Source organism: Carettochelys insculpta, chromosome 9 (assembly GCF_033958435.1).
Source record: "Carettochelys insculpta isolate YL-2023 chromosome 9, ASM3395843v1, whole genome shotgun sequence".
NCBI lineage: Eukaryota > Metazoa > Chordata > Testudines > Carettochelyidae > Carettochelys > Carettochelys insculpta.
Genome location: NC_134145.1, coordinates 11,044,660 through 11,071,339, shown reverse-complemented (window position 1 = coordinate 11,071,339; position 26,680 = coordinate 11,044,660). Strand labels below are relative to the sequence as shown.

The 26,680-nt window shown below is 42.1% G+C and overlaps 1 protein-coding gene across 7 annotated transcripts in view; it reads left to right on the top strand.

Annotated features, from left to right (window-relative positions):
- Positions 1 to 26,680, top strand: part of TUT4 (terminal uridylyl transferase 4) — a 79,297-nt gene that overhangs the window by 28,636 nt on the left and 23,981 nt on the right. For all 7 annotated transcript variants that reach the window (XM_075003423.1, XM_075003419.1, XM_075003420.1 and 4 more), the window contains 15 exons: positions 4,291 to 4,360; positions 5,724 to 5,850; positions 7,098 to 7,217; positions 7,643 to 7,861; positions 8,012 to 8,186; positions 9,359 to 10,116; positions 12,069 to 12,219; positions 13,057 to 13,143; positions 18,024 to 18,127; positions 18,296 to 18,353; positions 18,448 to 18,551; positions 20,280 to 20,369; positions 20,852 to 20,965; positions 22,370 to 22,447; positions 22,801 to 22,978. In XM_075003423.1, coding sequence (XP_074859524.1) covers positions 4,291 to 4,360; positions 5,724 to 5,850; positions 7,098 to 7,217; positions 7,643 to 7,861; positions 8,012 to 8,186; positions 9,359 to 10,116; positions 12,069 to 12,219; positions 13,057 to 13,143; positions 18,024 to 18,127; positions 18,296 to 18,353; positions 18,448 to 18,551; positions 20,280 to 20,369; positions 20,852 to 20,965; positions 22,370 to 22,447; positions 22,801 to 22,978 — 2,433 coding nt within the window. The remainder of the gene's footprint in view (positions 1 to 4,290; positions 4,361 to 5,723; positions 5,851 to 7,097; positions 7,218 to 7,642; positions 7,862 to 8,011; positions 8,187 to 9,358; positions 10,117 to 12,068; positions 12,220 to 13,056; positions 13,144 to 18,023; positions 18,128 to 18,295; positions 18,354 to 18,447; positions 18,552 to 20,279; positions 20,370 to 20,851; positions 20,966 to 22,369; positions 22,448 to 22,800; positions 22,979 to 26,680) is intronic.

Below are 26,680 nucleotides of genomic sequence, written 5' to 3'. Positions count from 1 at the left end.
CCCACCCCTCTACTCTCTGATTTGCTCACCTTGATAATTTTATTTCTGATTTCTCAACCTTGATTACTACTTTTGGTTCTCTGTGCCTTAAATATTGAGTCTGTTCTGGTATGGCTATGGTCTGAAGAAGTGGGTCTGTCCCACGAAAGCTCACCTAATAAATTATTTTGTTAGTCTTTAAAGTGCTGCTGAACTGCTTTTTTGTTTTCATAGTATATATACTAGCATGGCTTTCTCTCTGTTGCTATTAATAGAAGACTATACAGGCCCCAACAAAGACAGGACTGCTTCATGCTTCTGTAGTTGACAGAGTACCAACGCAGAAAGAAGACCTACTGCTTCAGGGGATTCCAGTCTTGTGCCTCCTTGGCGAGCCTCTCAGAGGCAGCAGTTTTAATGGGAGTGTTGAATCATACCTACAGACTTTGTCCATTTTGCTGCTTTCCCCAGGCTTGTGTGGCCCATCACAGCTTATGGGGTCATTAGCTGTTACTGCCCAAAGCTACCCTATATGGCTACATCTGCACTAGCATTCCGCTTTCGAAAGAGGCATGCAAATGAAGGAAATTGAAAATGCAAAATAGGCACAGATTTGCATATCTGGTACCTCATTTGCATATTCTTTCGAAAGCTGCTCTTTCAGGAGACAAAAAGCACCGTAGACCTGGCTCTTTCAAAAGTAATCCCTATCTTCGAAAGAACCCTTCTTCCTTTAACAAAAAAAAAAAAAAAAAAAAAAAAAAGAGAGAAAGAAAGGAAAAAGAAGGGTTCTTTTGAAGATGGAGATTACTTTAAAAAAAGCCACATCTACACTGCTTTTCTTCCTTCAAAAGAATATGCAAATGAGGTGCCATATATGTAAATATGTGTCTCATTTGCATGTTTGATTTCCTTCATTTGCGTGCCTCTTTCAAAAGTGGAATGCTAGTGTAGATGTAGCCTATATTTCAATGGTTTACCTCACTCTGCTCTCTTCCCCATACATTTGCAGGTATCTTTCCCTTAAGAGCCTGTTAAAGCATTTAGGCCATTTCTAGGAGTCATAGAAGAGTTACTACACCCAATATTTCCACATCTCTAGGAAGAAAGGTGGTTTCCTTCCTCTTGTAGGGCTGTGGAGACTGAATGGCTGAGTCTACACTCGGAAGTTCCTTCGAAAGATCCCATGGAGCACAAAGAACACAAAAAGTGTTCTTTCGGAAGTAAATTGAAAGAATGCAGCACTCCTTTTGGAATCGCTCTTCCTTTCCCGTTTCAGGAAGAGCACCCCCTTTTGAAAGCTTCTTTTGAAAGAAAATGTGTTAAATGCTCTGCAGGTCCTTTTTTTTCTGAAAGAGCAGTCCTCATGAGGCCTGATTTTCCCTGGCCTCTTATTTCAAAAGAGCAGGGGAGGTGTGGGCGCTCTTTTTTTTTTTTAGAGAACAGATCGCTCTTTTGATCCATTTTTTTCTGTGTGGACTCTCTCTTTTGAAAGAAGTTCCTTCAGAAGAGATCTTCCAGGGGGGCTTCTTTCAAAAGATCAGTGTAGTGTAGATATAGCCAGTGTGTATATATACCACCTCAGGTTCAGGATGATAATTCTTGAATATATTGCTTAAGTCTGATGGGTATTTCTTGATGTTCAGGATACATACTTCTACGTAGCCATTGGTCTCATAGGCAGTACTTAAAACTCAGGGTGGGGCTCACTCAGTACTCGTATGAGGTGCTGCCATTTGGACTCCACGGAACTGAGTCTTCAAGAAGTGTCTGGTGATAGGAACATCTCAGCTGGAAGGGCATTTATATTTATATCTGGACAACTGGTTGAAGCAGAAGGAGATGGCTGCAATCTGGAAAGGACATCCTGTGTTCTCTCAGTTGAGTCTGCTGCTAAACTTAAAAAAACAAACAAATAAATAAATAACTATATTGCAGGCAATAGAGTACAAAAGGGCTGTAAGTCATTCTTGGTCAGTAAGAATGTACATCTCCAAAGACCGGTTTCATTGCAGTCACTATCAGATGGGATAGAATCATTCCTGTCTGTGATGGGTCAGAGATGACTGGGGTTGTTAATCCATATATCAGAGTGTGCGTATGTGATGGCACCTTGCAAGACTTCTTCTCTGGCTGTTCCAGCTCTGGCTCAGTTTGGTCTGTTTCCTGGCAAAACACCAGATACACAAGAAGATCATGGTACTGTGTCACATCATCACAGAACTCAGATGACGAAGGGAACCCACAGAGGTGTTCAGTGGATTCCCGATCTACAAGGAGTCCAATCAGATATGTGTCAGGAGCAGGCTTGGGCAGTCCCATCTGGGTCATCTAAAGAGGTCTGGGTGCTTAGAAAATATGGTGCCTCCATACTGGAGCTCAAAGCCATCATACTAACCTGTGTGCCTTTCTACCTGTTTTCCAAAATGACACTGCAGATCATGATGGACTATGTATCAGCATTTCACTCTATAAATAAGCAAATGTAAACCTCTGGACATGCTGCCTCCACCACAGGATAACCCAAGTGATACTTCACCTCTGAGGAATCAGCAGCTACCTGGCAGTCAGTCTGTTACTACTCATGAGTGGACGCTGAGGAAGTCCATCATTGAATTGATAGTCTTTCATCAGGAGAGCAATCTGATAGGCCTGTTTGCCACCAATGTCAATGCAAAGAGCCAAAACCTTTATTCTAGAGGGGTTGTGAACGTGCCATAATTACTGGATGTCTTCCTTCTGTAAGGATCTCATAGCATTCTGAATGCATTTTCACCAACTTCCTCTCCATGCTTCTAAAATCAGGAGACAAAACCATGATTATTCTGATATTCTGCACTAACAAGTTTTGGCTGACAAAACTAATACGTGTCCATTCAGCTACTAGATCCCAGACTGCCCTAAAGTGATCTCTCAGCACCACAGCCAGATACGCTACCCAGACCGAAAGGCTGTGTGTACACTGAGCCCTAGTGCCGACAGTTTGATGTGAATAAGCAGTCTTGAAAATGCAAAAATGGCAACTCATTTGCATATTTATGTGGTTAACATGCATATTCATGAGGCTAATTTGCATTTTCATGGCAGAAATCACGTGGTGTAGATGTGGTTCTGCTGCCAAAACCCCCGTTTGTCAGGAGTCCCTTATGCTTGATTTTTTCCAGACTGCTTATTAGCATCAAACTGTCAGCACTAGGGCTCAGTGTAGGCACAGCCAAAGTCACCACAACTGTGTTGTAGCCCAGAAAATCGTGACAGATCAGGAAAATATAAACTAGAAATATATGTTCATCCAAATGGTTCTTAATATGGGCGGTTCAAGAGCTTCTGGACCTAATTGAGGCCTTCATTCTAAAGACCCTCATGCTTAAATCAGGTGGGCTTTTGTTCTCTTGTTAAAGCCATCTTGAAGCAATTTCAGCTTAACATCTGTCTCTAAAGTCATGTTTCGTTTTGTTTTTTTCTTTCCTTTTCCTCTACCTGATGGTGTCAAAATTCCTCAAAAGGTTATTCCATACTTCATCATTGGTCAGAGAGAGAGCTGCAGGAGGATATACCTAGACTCATTCCAATAGAGCTTAAGTAGTCTATCCTGCCTGTTTGAAGAAAGTCCAATTTCTGCAACTTGAAGGGCAGCTTTCTGGAGCTCAGTCTACACATTTCTAAGACACTGTTCTTGGGTAGAGGTTTTCATTCTCACAGGTTTAGTCTGCAATTATTGTTTAAATAAGATTTCTCTAATCCATTTTTATGCAAACTGGTAACTACCTGTTTGTCGCCTTGAGTGGAATCCAGGTGAACCATCATTAGAAGAAGAAGGAGCTATTGCTTAGCTGCCTTACAGAAGTTCTTTTAAATATGTATTCTCTGTTTTCTTTCCATGCTTCAACCTCCTTTCCTGCTACTGTAGAGTCCTACACTTGGGTTCTGTATTGGCAAAGGAGCTGAGGGATGTTAAGGCTTCCTTAGCCCTGTCTACCATTTGGTGGGGGGATGGGAGAATTTTGAAGGTGCACGTGTAGCTCATCAGACATTGCTGGGCAAAAAAGAAATCTTCTGGATGAGGAACATACACACCAAGAATGTAGTCCATGTGAACAATATATTTCAATGTTATTGTAAGCTAATCTTTCCTCCTCACTGAACGTACCATACTGCTGGTGAGAATCCAAAGTGATGAGAAAGTATTTCGACATATGGCACCTGCAACTTAACTGTACTTAATTTGAATTTAGCAGCTCGAAGAAACAGTAAAAGAGAACTATGAAAGATGTTTATATCTAACATTTTTGTCTTCTCTTTGTTGTTTAGCTTTTTACTCAGATGTGGAGTCAGATTTCCATGCCAAAGTTCCTGTTGTCTTTTGCAAAGATGTTAAAAGGTTTGTTGAAACATTTAAAAGGACCCTTAAGAATATATCGTCATTTATTCTGTTTATTCATACCTGATGGCATCTGTTTTCTTGCACTCCCAGCCATAAATGTCGATATAATATTCATGCTAACAGTGGAAAGTGTAGCCCAGAAACAGAGGTTGGCTTCATCCTTTCACTTGGACTAGTCCTGATTCAGTGAGAACACCAGCTGGGAGAGTTTGGTAATGTCCCCTCGGGATGGAATTAAATAAGGAAAAGGGAAAGTTACTCTCAGGAGATGTTTAAAACTTACGATAACCATTTAATACAGAGATCTCAAAGCATTTCACAAATTTATCCTCAAACCACATGAGGAGCTGAAAAGGAAACATAGACAGACAATGTCATCAACCAGTGAAATGCAGTTACTTTGTGATTGAAATGTAGCTGCTTTTTAATGGAGTATAACAACCCTATATGGTGGTTTAGGGTAGGAAGTACTTGAAACCAGGAAAGTCCCTGGCTACTCTTTGGGGCAGGAATTATTGCTTCCTATATGTGGACATTGCTAGCACATTGTAGGCACCAGCAGAATGTAAATAATAATATTGGGTATTTAGGGTTGAATGCAGTTTTTGGAGAGAAGATTTAGCTGGTACAACCCAGATCTTAACATTTAAAAAATAAACACGTAACATAGCTATTAAAATGAGAATACTGGCTCTGGTATTTGTATTTAATCTGAATGGCTCAAGCCCCTTTTATTTTATTTTTTTTAAGTATTATCTGAGAGAGAAGATAAATCAAGACAATATAAAAAAGCAACCCCAGAATGCACTTTGAAGATGATATTCAAGGTCCATATAGTTTACTTTTAAAGTAGTAGTTTTTCCAAGTTTGGTTTGACACTCCTCCACCTACAGATTCATTTCCTCTCCAAGGGCAATGAATACTGAACCATCTCAGTCAAATATATACTCTGCACCCAGTATTATTTAGTGCCAAGTGAATGATGGGGAGAGATACAGGAGAAGGAGATTAATATTTTATTTCCATTTTGCATGTATGGAAACACAGGAAGTTTAAATGATTTGCCTAAGGCTAGACAGTTAATTACTGACAGAGATGAGCATAGAAACAATTATCAATAATACTTGTCATTGTTATAGGTAAATGGGATTTTTGTTAGTTCCAAATCCAGTTGCTACAGTAATGAGGATTTAACTCAGTTTCATAAGTACCGTGCTGCTTGCTCAAATAATCACTTTCGTTCATTCGACGTGTTCTAGTATTTGTTTTCTGTATTCTGGGATGAAAATCTTTCAGACTTTGCTAACTTGGAGTTAAAATTATAAACTTAAACTGTTTTTTATTTCTCTCTTAATGACAGTGGTCTAACTTGTAAAGTGAGTGCTAGAAATGATGTGGCCTGTCTTACAACTGACCTGCTGGCTGCACTTGGCAAACTGGAACCTGTCCTTGCTCCATTGGTGTTGGCTTTTCGCTACTGGGCTAGAGTAAGTTAATAAAAAACAAAGACCGCTTAAATATGTCTGTTTTCCCCTTGAGAATTGCAAGTAAAGTATAATAGAGCAATGAATGTGTACTGGGAATAAACTTCTGGTGATGCAAACACCAGCATATACTCTATAATACAGCAATGTAAAAGTTTCTTACGAAATTTTTATTTTGTTGCTAAATCAAAAGTTACTATAATCTAGTGCAGCATCTTTCCTGTAAGCTACATTGCCAAATTCTTCAGCATTTATATCAGAAATTGTAACGGGGAACTTGGAAATGGCAGAGATGCTTAATGACTAGTGAATGCTAGTGGGAAAGGGGTAGGGTTAGAAGTTGAAATAAAAAAAAGACCACACCATTATAAACTGGAAAAGAGAACTGTTTGACGTCTGAATTTGAAAATAGTGAAGAACCTCTTGAGCTCACGTGGAAAAGCATTCTGTCAGTATAACACTAGATATGTGGAAGCCCTCTCTCTTCACCTGGCAATTGCACAATAGTAGGTTCGCTGACCAAAAACATAAATCCCTGGCAGAAACATAAATGTGAGTCTCAACTCCACAATTATAATAAAATCAGGTAGTGTAGTAGTAGTAGTAGTAGTAATAATAATAATAATAATAATAGCAATAGTAGATAACATATATATATATATATATATATATATATATATATATATATATATGGAGATATACCTATGTGATAGATGTGGAAGGGACTTGAGAGGTCATTGAGCCCAGTCCCTTGCACTCACAGCAGGACCTATCACCATCCCTGACAGGTTTGGGTTTTTTTTCCCAAATATTTGCCCCAGAGCCCTAAATGACCTGCTCAAGGATGGAGCTTACAACCCTGGGTTTAGCAGGCCAGTGTTCAAACCACTGACCTATCCCCCTAGTAATAGTAGTACTTACAAATGATTAGAATTTATCTTCTGAACAGTATCTGTCTGCCATAACTGTCTTAATAGTGCTAGAATGTGGCAGTTGCAAGGAATAGGTAAAAAAAAAAATGTAGGTGAGGTGCTTTGTTTTAAATGGACTGTGAGTGAGAGGTAGATAACACAGAACATCTATATAAAAGTGTACCATTTCCTTAGATGTTAAAATGACTTTCTAGTCAGTTTTTGCATATATTCCTCATTACTTTTGAACTTTTCTAATGGCTCATTTATATAACATATATAATAATTAAAATGCCAGAATCTTTGCAGAAAATTATAGCTGTCGTATCTTTTTTGTAGTTGTGTCATATTGACTGCCAGGCAGAAGGTGGGATTCCCTCTTATTCTTTTGCCTTAATGGTGATATTTTTTCTTCAACAAAGAAAACCTCCCATTTTACCATCCTATTTAGGCACTTGGGTAAGTGTTTTTTCAACAATATAATAATCTTACTCTTGGAGTATTTTTAAGGAGCAGTACTACATGAGTATTTTATAGCTCTTTAGATTTGTCATGCTAGATTGAATAACTATTCTAAATAAAGCACTTAGAACATTTTTCATTGAGGGGTTAACTTGTGCTCGTTCGGTCTGAGGAAAGTGAAAGTCTCTCATAATACATCTGGACAATTGTGGAATGCTGTGATCTGGGTCAAGGGGAAGAAATTTGTTTTTTAACTCACACATTGAAATGTGATTACCCTTTGTGTACCATGTATAACTACCAGTAAGCAAAGTTGGTGAAATTATTTTTTTTAAACCCTGTAATTGCCATTTTGGTGTTTTGGCCCAAGTATGAAATGCAGCATACAGTTTTGTTCTCAGAAATCCTTTGACTGTATTTAGATTGAAGGCTTTGATTCAAAGAAGGCAGATGACTACTCACTGAGAAGTATAGACGAAGAGAAGTTTGTAAGATGGGAATACAAACCAACAAATAATGGAGTGGGGAAAAACTCAAGTGGTGCAGAAGGCAAAGCTAAAGCTGAACAGCAAAAAGGTGGTAAGAAGCCAGCAAGCTCAGAAATGGACAACCAAAGTAACGCGAAGGAGAAACATGGCAAAGTGAGTCAATTGTTTTATCTGAACGGAGACCGTATCTGCAATTTTACGTCTGTGCTGTCTGATCATTTAGCTTTCTAACAGAAACAAAAAACAAGAAAAATACTGGAGTTTTCATTTTTTACTGCAGCTAAACACTCCTGTATGTTTCAGTCTCCCTTAGCATTTGAAAAACCCCACCAAATATCTCTGGGGCAACTGTGGTTAGAACTGTTGAAGTTTTACACACTGGAATTTGCTTTGGAGGAATATGTCATCAGCATACGGGTACAAGAACTCTTAACGAGAGAGAACAAAAACTGGCCTAAAAGGCGAATAGCCATTGAAGGTGGGGTAATGTACTTTTTATCAGGTCTATGGACAATATGCTTGCTTCTTTGGAATTTCTTTTCCTAATGTTTATTTCTAGTACTTGAACAAGAAATTGGAGTAGATGTAAATGGAGAGGAAAGTGTAGTGTCACAGGTAAATGTGCGGAATTTATTCAGGCTACTTGAGGAACCAGCTCAGTGAAGTAAAAAATCCTGGGGGACTATATTCCAACACTTGGAAACTGATTGGCAGCATAGTGGGATGAGGAGTAAGTCCTGGTAAATATATTAAAAACAGAATGTCTTGCTGCAGGCAGAACATTTGAGAGCCATGAGATGGAGTAAATTTGATGGTGATACCTAATATGGTATGTGATGATGAGAGAAAGAGTAATTCCCTTTCTTTGCCCAAGTTTTATTCATTTCCATTTGGACAACAATCTTTGATTTAATTATTTTTATTTTAAAATAATCACATAATATTTACTGGGAAAGATCAGAAAATAATGTACCAGTGGTAATAGAAAAGTGAAGGGATGGAGAAAGGTTAGGAAAGGACGTACCCTCGGTTTTATAAGCTATTGAGAAAGTGAGATATCCAGGAGGAGATGTAGGAGAGATGGCTAGATATGAAAAACTGAACAAAAGGAATGGAGGTTGAAAAGTAGGAGATAGATTTGTTAGTCATCAGCTTAGAGATGGTAGTGCCAGAGGCCTCATAAACCACATAGAGGAAAAGGAGTGTATCCAGTAGAGAATATTAAAGGTTGTCAAGAAATAAAAGGAGAATGAGTAAACAAAGGAAGGGATTATATCCTTTTATCAGTATTTTAATCTAAATTCCATTTGCTGATTTTTTTTTTCTTTTTGTAAAGCAGTTAATATAAGAGGAAGAAGCAACCCAACTTGATACTTAAGGACTGATATGGAATTGTCAGTAACTGCAGTTATGAAGGTCCTCTTTTGACTTGTAAACTGCAAATTTGATCTGGAAGTTACAAGGAGAGACTAAATGTGAAATGCTATGAGAAGAGAATGTATAGCTTAGTAAATACAGTTCTGGATTATATTATAGCATTCTGTAATTTGAAATACAAAATACTAATAATTTATGAACTTGAAATACATTATTGTGCAATTATTACTTTATTTACACTTATAAATTATTACTTGAATTGTCTTTTTCCAGATCCTTTTGCACTAAAGAGGAATGTTGCACGAAGTCTAAATAGCCAGATGGTGTTTGAATACATCCTGGAGCGGTTCAGGACAGCCTATAAATATTTTGCATGTCCACAAACTAAAGATGGGATTAAATCCAAATCAGATACCAGGAAAAAAGAAAAGGGAAGAATGAACAGTAAGAAATCTACAAAATCTGGAGAACCTGTTGCCAACTGTTGCCTTCCACAAGGAGAAAATGTTTTAGAGAAACAGAGTACTGGAAATGGATGTAGTATACAGGAACGTGAACTTGAATGTAATGAAATGGAATCTATGTCCAGGAAGTGTATTTCTGAGGACATAGACAGTTTGTTGGTAAATAAGTCCGATACATTGAACTCCAATTATGATGAAAACAGAGAGGAAACAGTATCTTTTATTTCTAAAGAATGCTGTGAATTAAAGCAAAAATCATTCAAAGAAAAAGATGATCTAGTAGAGCCTTCAGAAATTTGTCTAACCGAAGACAAGCTAAGCCACCATTGTACTTGCAGTGAACATTGGTTCCAAGACCCAAATTCTGTTAACGAATTTGCTAATTTTGAATGTGGACAGAGTTCAGTAATAGAGTGTTTACAGAAGAATATGAATAGCACTAGCACATCAGCTACCTCGCACAACTGCAAAACAATGGCAGGTGTTTGTAACCTTCAAGATGAAGATAAAATCTCCAGAGAAGAAATGCATTATGTATTTGATAAGTTTATTTTGACTTCTGGAAAGGTAAGATATGTAAATTATGGGTTTTACTTCACTTTCACACCAATAAAACATGCACTTGGCTATAAAATTTCTCCTTTCACAAGCTGTTAGAAATGTATTCCTGCTTCCAAGCGGTTAAACTTCCATGTGGGAGAATTGTTTAGTTGCTATTTCATTTTCTGTCATGAATTACTACTCTCCCTGTTTCAAATACTCACTCCCTCTGCACAGGTGAATGTAGTCTTATGAGGTTGAAAGAAGTTGCCATGTCAGGGTATCACCATGGTTTGAGAGGAGTTACAGCGCAGCTTTACCAGCCCTTGGTGGTGGTCATGATGGCTCACTCAGCTAGAGTGCAGGCTTCCTCAGTAGCTTTCCTCACATAGGTGCCAATCCAAGAAAGTTGTCAGGCATCTGTCCAGACATTTGCTTTGCACTATATGCTGTCCCAGCAAGCTTCAGGTGAGGCTGGTTTTAGCATCAGCAGTGCTCCAGGCTGCACGACTGTGAACTCTAAGCCCAGCTTTGAGGAGTCTGATTGTGAGGTACATAAAATGTAACTGACATGAGCAAGCAGGGAGAGAAGAAAAATCGGTTACCTATCCTTCGCAGCTCTTCTTTGAGATGTGTTGCTTGTGTCCATTCCACCCCTCTGTTGGACTTGTTGGCAAGTAGAAGCTGAGAAAGTCACAGGGCCAGTGGTGCCTGTGGAATGAGTGCAGCCCTGCAAAGTGTTCCACAGCTAACTCTCTGGATACCACTAAGGCAGTATCACTGACTGTGCACATGGGCACACATTGCACATAGAATGGGCTGGACATGAGCAACATATCTCGAAGAGTAATAGCTATGAAAGGTAGGTGACTTTTTTTTGTGCATTTAGATTTTTTTAAATAATTAAAATAAATAGAGCCTTTACATAGGTTGTTAATTTCAAATTTAATTTTAAATAATATTCTAAACAACCTGCATTTAATTTACATAAAAACTGATTTTAAATTTTTAAAATATCATTTTTATTTAAATTAAATAAAAATAAATTATTTAAAAGTTGTCTTTTATGCACTCACATCTTTTAATGGCACTTTGACACTCTGATTCTTCTTCCGTCTATTTTAGTGTGTCAGGTAATGTGGCATTGGAAAGGATAATATAACATGTTATGAAAGTAAAGTTTTTAAAGGCCTCAACCTGTTGTGAGTGATAATGTGTAATATAAGTATATATTTCCTCATTCTGATTATTAGAATGTTTTGATTCATTTCAGACTTTTGTAAAAGTGTACTTTATTGAAAGGACTCTGTTAACAATCAATTTGCTGCCTAAAAATACCAAGAGAAATTTGCTTTTTTCAATTTTATGGCACTTTGTGTGGAGTTAGTTCTGTTTGCCAGCATAGCCAGTCACTCAGAGTTTCTAGCAGTAACAGAGAGATAGCTGTGCTAATCTATATATTATTATTATTATCATCTATATATTACCAATCAGAGTTTCTACTGTTCTTTTCACATTGTAATAGGAAGGAAAAAATATTGTAACATGATTGTAAACCAAAAACGCTGCTGAGGGTTTTCAGAGAAAAGTGCGGTATCTGAAACTACTTTCAGCTCACCTATTTGTAAAACTTAATTAGAAATCTAATCAACTGCTTTGCTGTATTTATTAATAAGAAATTTTAAACCTATAAAGGCTGATCTTATAGTCCTTACACAGGTAAAGCTTCCCCTGATGCCAGTGAGAAAATTGTCTGTAAATGTGCTATGTAACTGGACTTGTAACATTGCCAGAAAGTACAGTTCTGTTAGTTCCCCTCCTCCTCATGCATAGCTCTAGATATTAGTGGGAGAGTGATTCCCTCCTCTTCTGCCTTCTCCTTTCCTATTATCCTCTGGAAGAATTTCTGAGCTTATTGGTCACTCAAGTTGTATGGAAATATTATACACTGATTTGAAATATTTTATTTCTTCAAATAGCCCCCAACTATAGTATGCAGCATCTGCAAACGAGATGGCCATTCCAAAAATGACTGCCCAGAGGATTTTAAGAAAATTGATCTAAAACCACTACCACCAATGACTAACAGATTTCGGGAAATACTTGATATAGTATGTAAGAGATGCTTTGGTAAGTACAGACTTACTGTTGGAATAGCTTAGGACTTTTTATCTCACAGGTTGTAATTTATAATTTCTGACGGTTAAAGCCATTGAGCTAATTTCTGTTCCCTTTAATAGCGGGTTTTAAGAGAGTTTAAAAGATGGGATTATTTTTGAAACAGTCCTATCTACACTGCTGTTTTCTTTCGAAAGATGAATGCAAGTGTAGATTAATATGTTTAAGCAAGAATTTTCATCTTCAGTTGTTGTTATTTTTTGGAGAAAACAGGCAGCCAACATGAACAGAGATTTGTTGTGATAAGCAGTGCAACCTCAGGCTTGGTCTGCACTGCCAGCATCTGGGGGTGTAATTACGTTGCTCAGGGATGTGGAAAATCCACATCTCAAGCAATGCAGTTACACTTTGTTGACAGGGGCCTTCTCCTGGTGATGTAGTTACTGCCTCTTTGGGAGTTAAAGTTACTACATTGATGAGGGAGCTCTTTCCATTCACGTAGGTAGCATCGTCAGTAAGCACTACAGCCATGCGTTTGCGCTGGTGCAACTGCAGCTCTCTGTTAATGAAGGTAAGTCATCAGTGTCAGCCACATTCTGCAGGTCCTGCTCAGACAAAGCTCTTATTAGCGCCCAAGGATTTTGCCTGAGTAATAACAGAAGGATCAAATCCCAAAGTAAAATGCTATCAGTACCTTTCTGGTGTCTACTATAGAAAATGTTAGATTGGAAGGAAAAAAAAAAGCGGGGGTATTCTAAGATAATAAATATTAGCAAATTCATGAATTGAGATGTATATGGTCAAAAAATGTAGCTGAATGTTACATCACATTCTAACTTTTTTTCTCAGATGAATTATCACCTGCTTTCTCTGAACAGCAAAACAGAGAACAAATTCTGGCAAGTTTGGAAAGATTTATTAGAAAAGAATATAATGGTATGTCCTAATAGGTAACCACTTATCGTTTGCTGTTAGTTTCTCCTTTCATTGTAGTTGTTAAGCCCGTTGATATGTAATAGTCTTTCTTTGGTCCTTTGTCTTCCTTGACATGGTGGCATTTTCCTTTTGAGTACATATATAAAGGTACCTGAAGACATATAAAGTCAAAAAATCCCACTCAGACCCTTTTGAGCTCTCCCAGTGGTGCTGGCAAGTGGTGAATCTCCCCAGCTTGGGGGAAGGCATGCGTAATGTAGGTTGGCATAACCAAATCATCGCTGACCCCAAGCATAGGAGATATCCCAGGGGAGGGAGAGTGTGATTGAACTGTAGCCAGCTGCATTTAGTTTAGGAGCATTGTTGCATATATATGTAATGTGGACACCATCAATGTAGTGTTTGAGTGCATCTGAAATCTTAATGAATTAATCTTCCACCAAGTAGGAAAATTAATTCCCAATTTATAGATTGTGAAAATCAAGTCACATGAAGGGTACGTCTACACGTTCATGCTACATCGAAATAGCTTATTTCAATGAATATCGTCTACACGTTCTCCAGGGCTGGTGCCGTCGACGTTCAACGTCGGGCAGCACCACATCGAAATAGGCGCTGCGAGGGAACGTCTACACGCCAAAGTAGCACACATTGAAATAAGGGTGCCAGGAACAGCTGCAGACAGGGTCACAGGGCGGACTAGCGCTTCCGGGGCAACAGCTAGCCGCTCCCTTAAAGGGCCCCTCCCAGACACACTCAGCCTGCACAGCACGCGGTCTGCAGAGCCATAGGCACGCACACCTCGGGCGACGCAGTCATGGACCCCCAGCAGCAGCAGCAGCAGCAGCCAGAGGTCCACCCAGCCACCCCTGTAGGAGCAGTGCTCGCCCTGCTCCATGCCATGCAGCAGGCAGCTGAGCACATCCTTGCCACAGAGGAGGAGCTGCCCGCAGGGGAGGAGGACTCAACCCCCAACCCTGCAGCACTCCCCCCCCGCCCCCATACGCCGCTGGCTATGGAGCTACCCCAGCACCACCGACTGGTGGGAGCGGCTGGAGCTCGGAGAGTGGGATGATGACCGCTGGCTCCAGAACTTTCGCATGAGCCGGCAGACATTTCTGGAGCTATGCCAGTGGCTCACCCCCGCATTGAGGCACCAGGACACCTTCATGCGGCGTGCCCTCAGTGTGGAGAAACGGGTCAGCAACGGGTCCCCCTCGGTGGAAGGGCACTCGGTGGTGGGTGGTGGTGCAGCGGCCGGCGCAGCATGGGGGGCCAGGTAGTCCGCGATACGCTCAGTGTACGCATGAAGGCCCCCATGCCTCCTGGCACCAGGCCAGTGCCCGCTCCTGCGGCTGAAGGCACCGCTCCTCCACCCGCAGACGCTGCTCGGCGACCTCCAGATGCTGATGGTGGATCTCCAGCAGCTGGGGGTCCGTCGCCGTCCGGTGGTGGTGGTGCTGGGTCCGCTGTAGTCCCCGCTGTGGGGCTGGTCGGTCCTCCACCGAGGGGCCAGCCTGGAGTGATGGCCCCGGTGGGCTCTCCGGGACCACTGACACCTCGCTGGCGCTCTCCGGTCCTTCCGATGGTGCAGCTGCGGAACACGGGGGGGAAGAAGAGTGGAGACAGGCGTTAGTGTGGGCCCCAAGCCGTGGCCCTTGTCCCCCCACCCCTCTGCTGCAGGTTCCCCATCCCCGTCCCCGGGAGATGCTGCTGCTGCTGATGATGATGGGTGTCCCAACCCCTCCCCCCGGCGGACCCTAGGTTCCGCTCCCCCCAACCCCGGGGATGGGGCATGGCACTGTCATGCTGGGGGGCAGGGGCTGATGCACTCTTCTGAGGGACATGCTACTGCTGTCCTTGGCGCCATGGTCATCTGGGCATGTGGAGGGCCCTGGTCATATCTGTTACCCCCGCCCCTCAACCCCAGGGGTGCGCACCGGGGGGGTCCATACCTGATGATCCGCTCCCACAGTTGGGGGACACCCGGTGGGCGGACGCCCGGCTGGAGCTCCTCGAGGGCAACATAATCCGCAGCCCCCCGTCACTAGAGAAGGACGCCCCCTCCTCCTCCTCCTCTTCCTCCTCTGGTGTCCCAGGGGTGGGCTCCTGGGGGGGCCCCCGGGGTGCGGGGCTTACCTCCAGGATGGACGCCACCTCCGGGGCCTGCTGGGGCTCGTCGGCCGATGTATCAAGCGTGGCCAGAGGGGAGGAGGTGTGCCGGGGGCCCAGGATGTCTCTGAGCTCCCTGTAAAAGGGGCAAATGACAGGGGCAGCCCCAGATTGGCCGGCCGCGTCCCGGGCCCGGGTGTAACCCTGCCACAGCTCCTTCACTTTACTGCGGCCATGATCCGGAGTGCAGGCAGGGTGACCCCGGGCAGCCAGGCCCTCGGCCAGCCGAGCAAACGCGTCCGCGTTCCGCCTCTTGCTCCCTGTTACCTGGAGCACCTCCTCCTCACTCCAGAGCCCCAGCAGGTCCTGAAGCTCGGCCTCCGTCTAGGAGGGGCCCCGCTGCCGCTTCCCAGCCTGGCTGCTGGTTTGGGAGCCCTGGCTCCCCTTGGGGGCGGTGCCCTGGGGGTGGCCATCGCAGCAGTGGGCGGCTGGTCTGGCTGCAGAGGAGCGTGCAGGCTGGCCGTGTGGCTGGGCTGCCACCTGCACACTCTCTCAGCTTCCTGCACAGGAAGGCGGGGTGGGGAGCTTTAAGGGGCCGCTGCACGCGGCAACATCGAGCTCAGGGGCTGGGGAGAGCGTCTCTCAACCCCTCAGCTGATGGCCGCCATGGCGGACCCCGCTATTTCAATGTTGGGGGACGTGCAACGACTACACGTTCCCTACTTCGACGTTGAACGTCGAAGTAGGGCGCTATTCCCATCTCCTGATGGGGGTAGCGACTTCGACGTCTCGCCGCCTTACGTCGATGTCAACTTCGAAATAGCGCCCGCCACGTGTAGCCATGACGGGCGTTATTTCGAAGTTGGCGCCGCTACTTTGAAGTAGCCGGCACATGTAGATGCGGCCGAAGTCTGCAGCAGTCAGGAATTGAGTCAGTTAGCTTGAGTTCCATTTTGTTGTACCCAGAAGACCATTCTTTCTTCCAGAATAGGCTCCAAGATCAGGTAGCTGTGAAAGTTTTCTTTTGCAGCTCCACCCTTCAACTGTGCCCTGTGCTTATTGGTGATAGCTGAGAATTGAGGGCACTATTTTTCTCTCACAGAAACTTAAGACTGAAGGTTTTTGATTTCATCCAAGTTTGGAAAGTAGTCATGAGTTGATAACATTTATCATCGTTCATTTCAAACTGAACAGAACACAGTGATCTAAAACAGATAATTCAGAAATAAACGATCAGTCATATTACCATGGTTATTAATACATGTATGAAAATAATTTTCAGAAAAAAATGAAAATAGCTAAACCAAACTGGAACTTAAAATTTTCATACAGAAACTGCTTTGGCTTCATTATTTGTATCTTGTACCATAGATTATTGCTAATGGGCACAGAGAAACACAAAATAAATTTTTCATACTGCTGTTGGAATTATCCTGATTTATACAGGCTATTACCACAGCCCCAATTTAACCTTAAATTAATTTATTACATACAAAGCCCAAATAATATGTATGCGGTTGCTCTAAACATGCCTATAATGCTTAAATAAGCAGTTTACTATTTCCAAAGAGTAACAAATCATTTGTAAACCTTTGATCAAGGTGCTTACAGGTTGGGCTAAAATCAGTGTGCTTAACCGTATCTTGTCTCCAACATTCTCAGGGAGGTATTAGAAATGAACTCTTTTTACATTTTTACATGGATTAACAAATAAGTGATGTCCTTGCCAATTATCAGATCTTAGCTAAAGCCAGATGGAGCAGTTTCTGAGAAGCTGGTTATTTACTATGCCTGGTTCCCAATTAACCTTATTTTATTTTAAGGCCCAACCTTAAATGAGATAACACTTGTACAGTTGACCCTCGACATACATGATTTCGACTTACTTGTTCCTTACATTAACACAAGTTGAAACTGTGAGTGGGGGGAGCCAGGAAACTGACCAGCACAGTGCTGGTCAGTTTCCTGGCTCTGCAAGCCGAGGGGAGCTGGGAATCGGACTGGTTCCTGGCTTCTCCCGACTTGCACAAAATTTGAGTTACATGTGGTTGCCTAGGAACAGAACCTACATGTAACTTGCGGGGGGTCTACTGTATTTCAGATGATATTTCTCATGATCTCATTCTTTTTGTTCATATGCTTTGAGTTTACAGCTCAGGGTAATACCCTAATTCAGTTTAAAATCATAGTTCATTCTGGTCTAATTTTGGCTTGTATCCCTACAATGCAAACATTGGGAAGTAGAAACAAGACAAAAAAACTTAAAAGGAATCCAGTAGTAATAGCTGTACGATACCATCTATGACTATCAAAACAAAAAGCAGTCAAGTAACACTTTAAAGACTAGCAAAATAGTTTATTGGGTGAGCTTTCGTGGGAGAGACCCACTTCTTCAGACCATAGCCAGACCAGAACAGACTCAATATTTAAGGCACAGAGAACCAAAAACAGTAAGCAAGGAGGACAAATCAGAAAAAGATAATCAAGGTGAGCAAATCAGAGAGTGGAGGGGTAGGGTGGGGTGTCAAGAATTAGATTAAGCCAAGTATGCTGACAAGCCCCTATAGTGACTCAGAAAGTTCCCATCCCGGTTTAAACCATGTGTTAATGTGCCGCATTTGAATATAGAAGCCAGCTCAGCTGCTTCCCTTTGAAGAAAGGTGCGAAAATTCTTTTTCAGTAACACACATACATGGGGCATTCTAAGCGTTAAGCACTTTAAAAAGATATTACCAAAAAAGTGACTTTTTGTCTATTCTTTTGGTTAGACGAAGCCAGACTGTGCTTATTTGGCTCTTCAAAAAATGGATTTGGATTCCGGGACAGTGATTTGGATATCTGCATGACCTTGGAAGGCCATGAAAATGCAGAGGTGGGATGCCAATATTTTGAAAATATGTGTCAATTACTTTTTATACTCTTAAAATGAAGAAAAAATTATGATCTTTCATTTATTGACTCCATGACATTGAATATTTATTCAGTTTGTGGGCCATGGATCTATATTTAATATCTCAGATTTTGCTGTTTATTTCTCTAGAAACTAAATTGTAAGGAAATAATTGAAGGTTTGGCAAAAATTCTTAAAAAGCATCCAGGTATGTAAATTAAATGTAACCTACATGATATTTACAATTATGTATATCTATTTATGCTTTACGTTTATGGAAATATTTTATCCTGCCTTCTCAGGTTTAAAAAACATCTTGCCTATAACAACAGCCAAAGTGCCTATAGTAAAATTTGAGCACAGACGGAGTGGATTAGAGGGAGACATTAGCTTATACAATACGCTGGTAAGTTTCTCTTTCAGTAAAAGCTAATGTGTTCTCCACTGGATTGCTTAGAAAGTTTGTGTACAGATGGCAATATTTGAAAATCTGAAATACGGGTATAACATTAAAATTACTAGGGAATAATTCTGAATCAAAAATGGAAATACCATATTGTATTCAAAATTAATTCAAATAACACCAGATATCCAGCCCAGGTAGTTGGTTAGCTTTAGGACACAGTGGTGGACGGAGCTGTTCTTTTTTGAGCTGCATATTTACTGTGACCTTCCCACTTAATGGAGCCTGTTTATCCTTCCATTTCTGGCTTTCTTCTTACACTGTGGAAACAGATTGCTTCTCTTGCCATGTGTCATTACCAGTGTTCCTTCTCATTATTTTTCATCCATGTGCAGAATTAATTTTATTATGTGCAACAGATTATCAAAATGATGTGTGCATGTGTGCCACCAGTAAAAACAAAAATCCTAAATATAATATATAACTTTTTTTAAAGTTACCGTCAGGATAGTTATTCCAGCCAGGACAGATTAGGTATTTTGGAACTCATAACTCAAAGGGTGCATCTACACTAGGAACTAACTTGGTAGTTAGCTTCGAAATTAGGCACTGCTTTGAAGTGGCCTGCAGAAAGTCTACACACGTTTTTTCTTACTTCACTAACTTTGAAGTAAAGGAGCCCAACTTTGTAGTCCTTACTCCATTCCTGGGAATTTTAACTTCAGAATTTAAGTTTAACTTCAAAGTAGGGTGTATGTAGATGCTCAGCTTCGAAGTCTGTTAAGCACCTTCGAAGTTATTTTTGTAGGGTAGACATGGCCAAACAGTTATATTTAACCTTAAGAGAGAAATAAAAATTATGAAATGTGTAGACAAGTAAAACTCAAACAACAGTATTTTGAAAAAAGAAAATTAAATAGAATATAAGTACATTGTAGGAAGTATCAAGAAGTAATAACATGATATAAGTATGTGATAGGAAGAAGGGTGCTTTGAAACTGATGTTTCCTTTCAAAGGAACTCCGTCTACACGGCTAGTTTGCAATTTGAAAGCAGCACTTTTGATGCTCTGGGTGGCCACCATTATGCAAATGAGGCAGTGAATATACATATCAGTGCCTCATTAGTGTTTTTGACCCACTTCATTAACATGCCCCTTCCGAAAGGGAGGGACATGTGTATACATAGCCTTTGTGTGAGAGGAAGGTGTGTATGAGAGAGAGATCCCCATTTAAGTACATGGCTCTTTTGAATAGATTGTCACTTAAAGCAGCCAGGAGCCCCCAGCAAGCTCCCTCTATTCCCACTCCTGAACCTTGTCTGGTTTCCCCCACCCAGCCTCCCACAGAGATGGAGTTCAGGGGGAAGGGGACACCCTGACATTAGTGGTCATCCTCTTTCCCCTCCCACCATTCTTAGAAGGAACATAGTCCCCTGGATTCCAGCAAAGGAGTGGGCCAGGATTTGGCCCAGGATCACTCACTCTTTGAGTAACTCACTCTTTTAACAAGCTGCTTTGCTGGTGTGTTCACGTGCTATTTTTTGTGTATGTACTAGTCTGAGGTTAGCCTTTAATTTAATTCTTGCAACTCCACCAAAATGTTTCATGGATGTTGCTGAGCATAGAATTTACCTCCCTGCGTATTTTGATTATCTGCATCCCCATGCCTGACCTGCAAGCCATAATATATTAAACTATAAAATATTGTCTAATACTTGTTTGTTTTCCAGGCACAGCATAACACAAGAATGCTGGCTACATATGCAGCTATTGATCCTAGAGTGCAATATTTGGGATATACAATGAAGGTTTTTGCTAAGGTAATAGAATAATGCAGCAGCACATAACTTTTATCATTTGTGTGTAGCACTGTACGGTGTGCTAGACTATCATGATCCCAAAAATACAACAAAAATGATTACAGCATCTTTGTTAACAAGTTTAGGAAAATGCTGGTTTCACAGTATTGAAATAGTGAAACTAAATTGAGCTGGCTATCTGAAACTCCACAATTTTAGAGTCTGCTTTGGAAAATTTGCGCAATAGAATTTGGAGGACATTTTCCCATCAGATCACTGAATATTTGAGTTGGTCACATTTTGTTCCAAAACTACTTGACAGTGTCTCTTAAAATTTTGTTGACATTTATCTTTCAGACTTCATTAAACAGTTTTTAATTCTAAAACAAATAATAGTATTGTTAACAGTAGTTCAGGTTTTGTTCATTGCCATAGTGCATAGGTTTAAATACTGTGTAGTTTAATTTTCATTAATTTATTTGTTCAAACTGTATTTTGTCCAGCGCTGTGACATTGGAGATGCATCCAGAGGAAGCCTATCTTCATATGCCTATATCCTTATGGTGTTGTACTTTCTGCAACAGAGAAATCCACCAGTTATCCCAGTTCTTCAGGAGGTAGGTTTTCAGAAAAAAAATGTTTTAATGAAAAAGTGGCATTATTTTTTCAAATTTGATTTGAGAGACTTTTGTCCTAGTGGTAATAGTACAAATGAAAATCCTGGGTCTCTTTTCATACTCAATTTTCTAACTTTTACTTTGTATTATATGCAACTCTTTCAAAGAAAACAGCAGCAAAACCAGGAAAATTATTTTGGACATGGTTATGTACTGCTGCATTCACTTTTCTAGGGTTCTGGTCATCAGAGATGACCTTTCCATTGGACGTTCTGGGGCGGTTGCCCCAGTCCCTGTGCTTTTGGAGGGGAGGGGAGGCCATGCCCTTCAGGAGGGCATGGGACCTGGTGGCAGCATGACTGACCCCACCCCTTGCTTGAGAGGAGGTGAGGCATGAGTGGTGTGAGGCATGGCGGCAGTGTGATTGTCCTCCTTCGGCTCTGTTCCTGCCCCCCACACCCCAGCTTAGGGGATGCAGGGCCTGTGCATCATGGGAGTGTGTGGCAGCATTACCAGGCCCTCTTCAGGGGCAGGAAGAGGCAGGTTGGGATGGGGCCTGGAGCAGAGGGGCTTGTCTGCTGTTAGTCCTACTATGCTGTTTGTACAATTAAAAAGAAAGAGAACTCAGTCAGCAGGAAAGTATTATGATGACCTTGGTTAGAAGTTTCTAATTCCAGCCCTGCTATTTACTTCCTGTATGACTTCAAGTGAATTAATCAAATACTCTTAGTCTTTCCCATTTTCAGAAGGTGATGTTTATATATACCTGCCTGATGAAGTGTTGGAACAATTAGTGTTACATAAATGCTAAGAAATTAATTAATACCTCCATTATTCTTTAAGGGTGGGGGTGAACTGCACTTATTCCACAGGCTGCATTTCCTGTGAAACATTGACATTTGCTGGAGCTCCCTGACAGATTTGAGAATTATTCTGTCTTTTCCCTTCCCTGCATAAGAGGAATTCTGTTAGTCACTATATTTAAGAGTGTTATTGCATTGCTGTTACTGTAATGTTCTGTTAATTGCTATGTCTGGGGCTGTAGTTAAATAACAGACAAGTGGTCTCATGAGTTCAGCTGTGGTTTCTTTTTTAAGTTAGAGCAGATGGGACAGAGCAGTTAGGACAGTGCTGTTGGCTGCAACCGGGTGGGATGATTTTATACACATTTTCTTATTTCTAAGGAACTAAGAAAATACCAAAAATGTTTGGTAGATGAGCAGAATTGCTTATAAGAAAAATGCATTTGAATGTTTTCCATGTGATGCAAGCAACTTTCAAACTAATAGTCAAATAAAAAACCTATTCTTGCAATTCTTAACAAGAAAACTATAACAGTTTTACGATTGCTTAACCCAGGCAACAGTGAACACCAGGAAGATAACCATTCTTTTGTTTTTACAGATATTTGATGGAAAACAGATTCCACAGAGAATGGTTGATGGATGGAATGCCTTTTTCTTTGACGACATGGAAGAGCTGGTAATGTTCCAATTCCGCAATACTCACTAAAACTTAAGTCTTAAATAGAAGAGAAATCGTCATCAGTTATACCAGCATTGTTAAATTGTCATAGTTATACTATTATAATAACTTTCTGTGTAGAGCAACATAAAGCAACGTAAAGCAGAACAAGGCTCTCTTACACTGGAATAAGCGTCAACATGGAGAGTTATGGCAGTGTAACAATACAAGTCATGCCTTAGTGTATATAGATATACCTTGCTCATGTAGGCAAGGCCCGTAATAAGAAATGTAGTTCATAGGAGGAAGGAGGAAGTAGGAAGTACTTGGTTAATTATACCTACATAAACTGTATCTTAAATTGCATGTAGAAGAAGCGTTTGCCTTCACTTGGAAAGAACACTGAGTCACTTGGAGAACTCTGGTTAGGGTTACTGCGATTCTATACTGAAGAATTTGACTTCAAAGAATACGTGATCAGCATTCGGCAGAAGAAATTGCTGACCACTTTTGAGAAACAGTGGACATCCAAATGCATTGCTATTGAAGGTACTCATTTGTTGAATTTCTATCCTGTTATGCAACAGAACAATGAATACATGCTTGGGGATCTGATCTCTTTTTGTGTCCACAATCTTTACATAGGGAACTTCCCATTCATGATAATGAGACTTTGATTTTCCAGTCCTACAACATACATAAATGTGACAGTAGACCTCCTAACTTTTAATATTTTTTCTATACACAATTCACATCAACTTTAAACCCATTGCAATCAATAATCCCAAAATTTGCTGTCCTCCCATCTATGGCTGTGTCTACACTACGAGATAAATGCGAATTTCATGGCTTTAGCTCGATATTAAAATGTGATTGTCTTCACACACATGACCTGTTAACTTGATTTATTGAGACATAATGCCAGTTACAGAATATTGATATTATGGGATGGATATAGCATCTATCTCAAATTTAAAATCTTGAATCAAGGCTAGTGTGGAAGCACCATGTCCTTAATTTGAATTTGTTAGCCTCCAGAAGTGTCCTGTATGTATCCCACAAAGCTACGTGGTGACCCTCCATGTATGGCCGCTTCATCCTGCACTGCTGTCGTGTGTGCAGCAATAAGGTCAAAGTAAGCCCACGAAATTTGGATTGAATTTGAATTCAAATGAAAATTTGAATTGGAATTTAGCAGCCCAGCTCTGCAAATAAAAAGGGCTTTTCATCCATTATGAAAAAATCCCTTTGCCCATCGCATTGCACCACATCAGAAGCCATTGCACCGCATAGATAGCAATTATCGGTAGCCCTGTACTGCAATCATGAGCACTCAGGGTAGTGATCTGACTGGGACTTCTCAGGCTCGCAAGAGAGCCTCAGTTTGGACCCACTGGGAGATTCTGGATTTCATTGCCATTTGGGGAGAACATTCGGTGGCGAAGAGACTTTGGGTGGCCAAGAGAAATGTGGCCATTTATGATCGGATGGCGCGTGAGATGGCAACCCAAGGTTACTCCTGGGACTCTGTGCAGTACCAGATGAGGGCAAAAGAACTCCGGCAGGCCTATCAAAAAGTATGGGAAGCCAGTCAGTGGTCGGGGCGGCTCCATGGACCTGCCGCTATTATCAACAGCTCCACATGCTTATGGGGAGCAACCATGCCACGGAGCCCGTACTGAATTACAATACTTGTGGAGGCTGGAGTATGAATTCCAGGTTGAGCACAGAGGAGTAATGTGTACCCGGAGGAAGAGGACAGTGGAAAGGAGGAAGGGAGCAACAAGCAGGGGACAGAGGAAGTTGTTCTGTACAGGCCTGAGCTCTTCACCATAGACCTGTAACTAGTCCCCTCCACAGCAGGCCCCTCCATGGTGGTCACCTCCACGCCAGTCCCTGAGCCCTCTGGAGCAAGAAGTTTGGGTGAGTCTGTATTCTGCATGCTAGAAGCAGGTTGGGGGTGGATATAGCTGTAGGATTGTGATAGGTACAGGTTTGCTAGCTGTGCTTCTGTGCTCCTCAGAACAGCATGTTAATGTTTCTTGGGATGGAGGGCTTCTCCTTTTTGGAGATCTCCTCGAAGGCCTCATCCAGGCACTCTTGTATTTTTTTTCCATAAGATTCTCAGGCAGGCCTGACTTGTTGCAGCTTCCACGGTGTCACACCTTGCCATGCCAGGCAACCAGATAGCGATCTGGTGTCATGGCACCGCACAGCATGTTAGCAAATTTTTCAGGCTTTTGGTCACACAGCAGGAGTAGCTGCTTTTTCTCCATATCTGTTACTTTTAGGAGGGTGATGTCTTCTTTGGCAACCTGTAGAAGCATGGGAATTTGCATGTCTTTTTTTTTTAAACATGCTTTCTGCCCCTTTAAATTGGCCTGCAGCAGCTGGCGGGCACTCCGTTCCCCACCCCAGAACACAGTTTGCAGACTCTGCGGGGTGGGGGGCGGGGCGGGGTTCCCCTTTGCATGTCCCCTTCCACCCAGCATTTCTTTTCATTTTCCATGCCCCCCTCACCCTCACCCGTGCCACACTGCTGCTGAGCTCTGCTGGGTGTTTCCCCTTCCATGTCCTTTATCAAGCACCGTTTGTTTTCAGTTCTCCGGAATCTCCCCACACCACCCAGGGGATTTCTCTGCTGTGCTTTTCTTCTCCCATGTCCCTTTCCATCCAGCCTTTCTTTGGATATTTTTTTTCTTTGTTATTTTTATTGTGCATCAAAGCCCAGCACGCAGCTGTCCATTTGTCACTGCCACAGGACACCCAGCCAGGACACCTGACGGCTGCCCCTGCTCTGCAGACCTTCCCATTCTCACCAGAATAGGACGATTGCTTATAACTTACCATGTCCACAAAGCAGTGTGCTGAAGAAGTGATGGCAAGTGAGGTATTATGAAATGCACACTTACGATGCCATCCTTAATAACCCATGAGTCCTTCAAAAGTATACTTTCAGTGATAGTACACAGAAAGACCCATTCATTGCACTTCATAGCATGTTATGTCAATTGTATCTTAATTTTGATCTTCATTTTCCAGACCCAGTGCCTGGTGTTGCAGAAAAAAAACAGGAGAGGCAGGAAAGCAAAACAAGATATGATCATGCAGCTCATGCAAGACACTCATGCTGAGTGTAAGAACTTGACAAAAGGACACTGCTCAGTGACGTCACAGTAGAGCTGAGTGGCATCAGAGTCAAGTAAAATTCCGTGAAGGAATGCTTGACTTGCAGGAGCTGCAATTGTCCAAAATAATGAGGTCACAGCAAAGCATACTGAAAGCAAAGCAGACCGAGGTCGCTGCAAAGCTCATAATGGCCGTTACTCAGCAGACAGAGATCCTGTGCTCCCTGCTTGAGTTGTAGAGGTACTCCCAAACCAGCAGGGAATTGGGAGTCCCTTGAGGAGAGGGTTCCTACCCACTGTCATTGCGTTCCCCAAGACAAGTCCCCTAAGGAGAGGGCGCCTACCACCCTGTCGTCATGCTCCCCGCACGTGGGGAGGGAGGGCAAGGCTATCCTGCCATTCCAGCCCCAAGGGCCATTGAAAAGGCTGTTCAAGCACCCTTGAGAGGGCTTCTTTTCTCGGCCACTTAAACATCTCCTAACCCCAAAATAAAATCATTCCTTTGAGCTGGGTGTGATTTCTTGTCCTGCAGAGGTGGGCAGGGGGAACACAAATCAAAATGGTCGGTTTGGGGGAGGGTGAGTGCCACTGAAGGCACAGCTGGGCAGTGAAACTCCTTTGTCTGCAGCAGACATGGGGCTGAGAGAACTGGACAGGGAAGGTAGGGGCAGTGAAACTCCCTGCTTCGACCAAAATGTGCATTCATTAATTCTGGCATGGTTGATACACAGGCGGTCCCCAAGTTATGAACACAACAACTTACAACCATTCATACTTATGACCAACCTCCAGCTGACCACCCCCATGCACCTCTTCTCACCTCCCCCGTGGGGGGCTCCAGCTGCATAGCTGGGGCTCCCCTCCAAGCCCTGTGCCCCAACCACCCCCCCACCTGGTCCCAACCTTCGTGTGGCCCCACATCACTCAGCATGTGCGGGGCTCCAACCTGCCTCCCGCTGAAGCACCCCGCCCTGGTGCACCCCCATTCAACACCCACACCTAGCTCAACTCCTCCCTTCCATGGCCCCAGCTCATACCCACCTGTGCTTGGGGCTTCAGCTATCTGCCGCTGTGCACAAGGGCTCTGGTGGTGGATGGCAGTATAGACAGCTGTGAGTAAGCC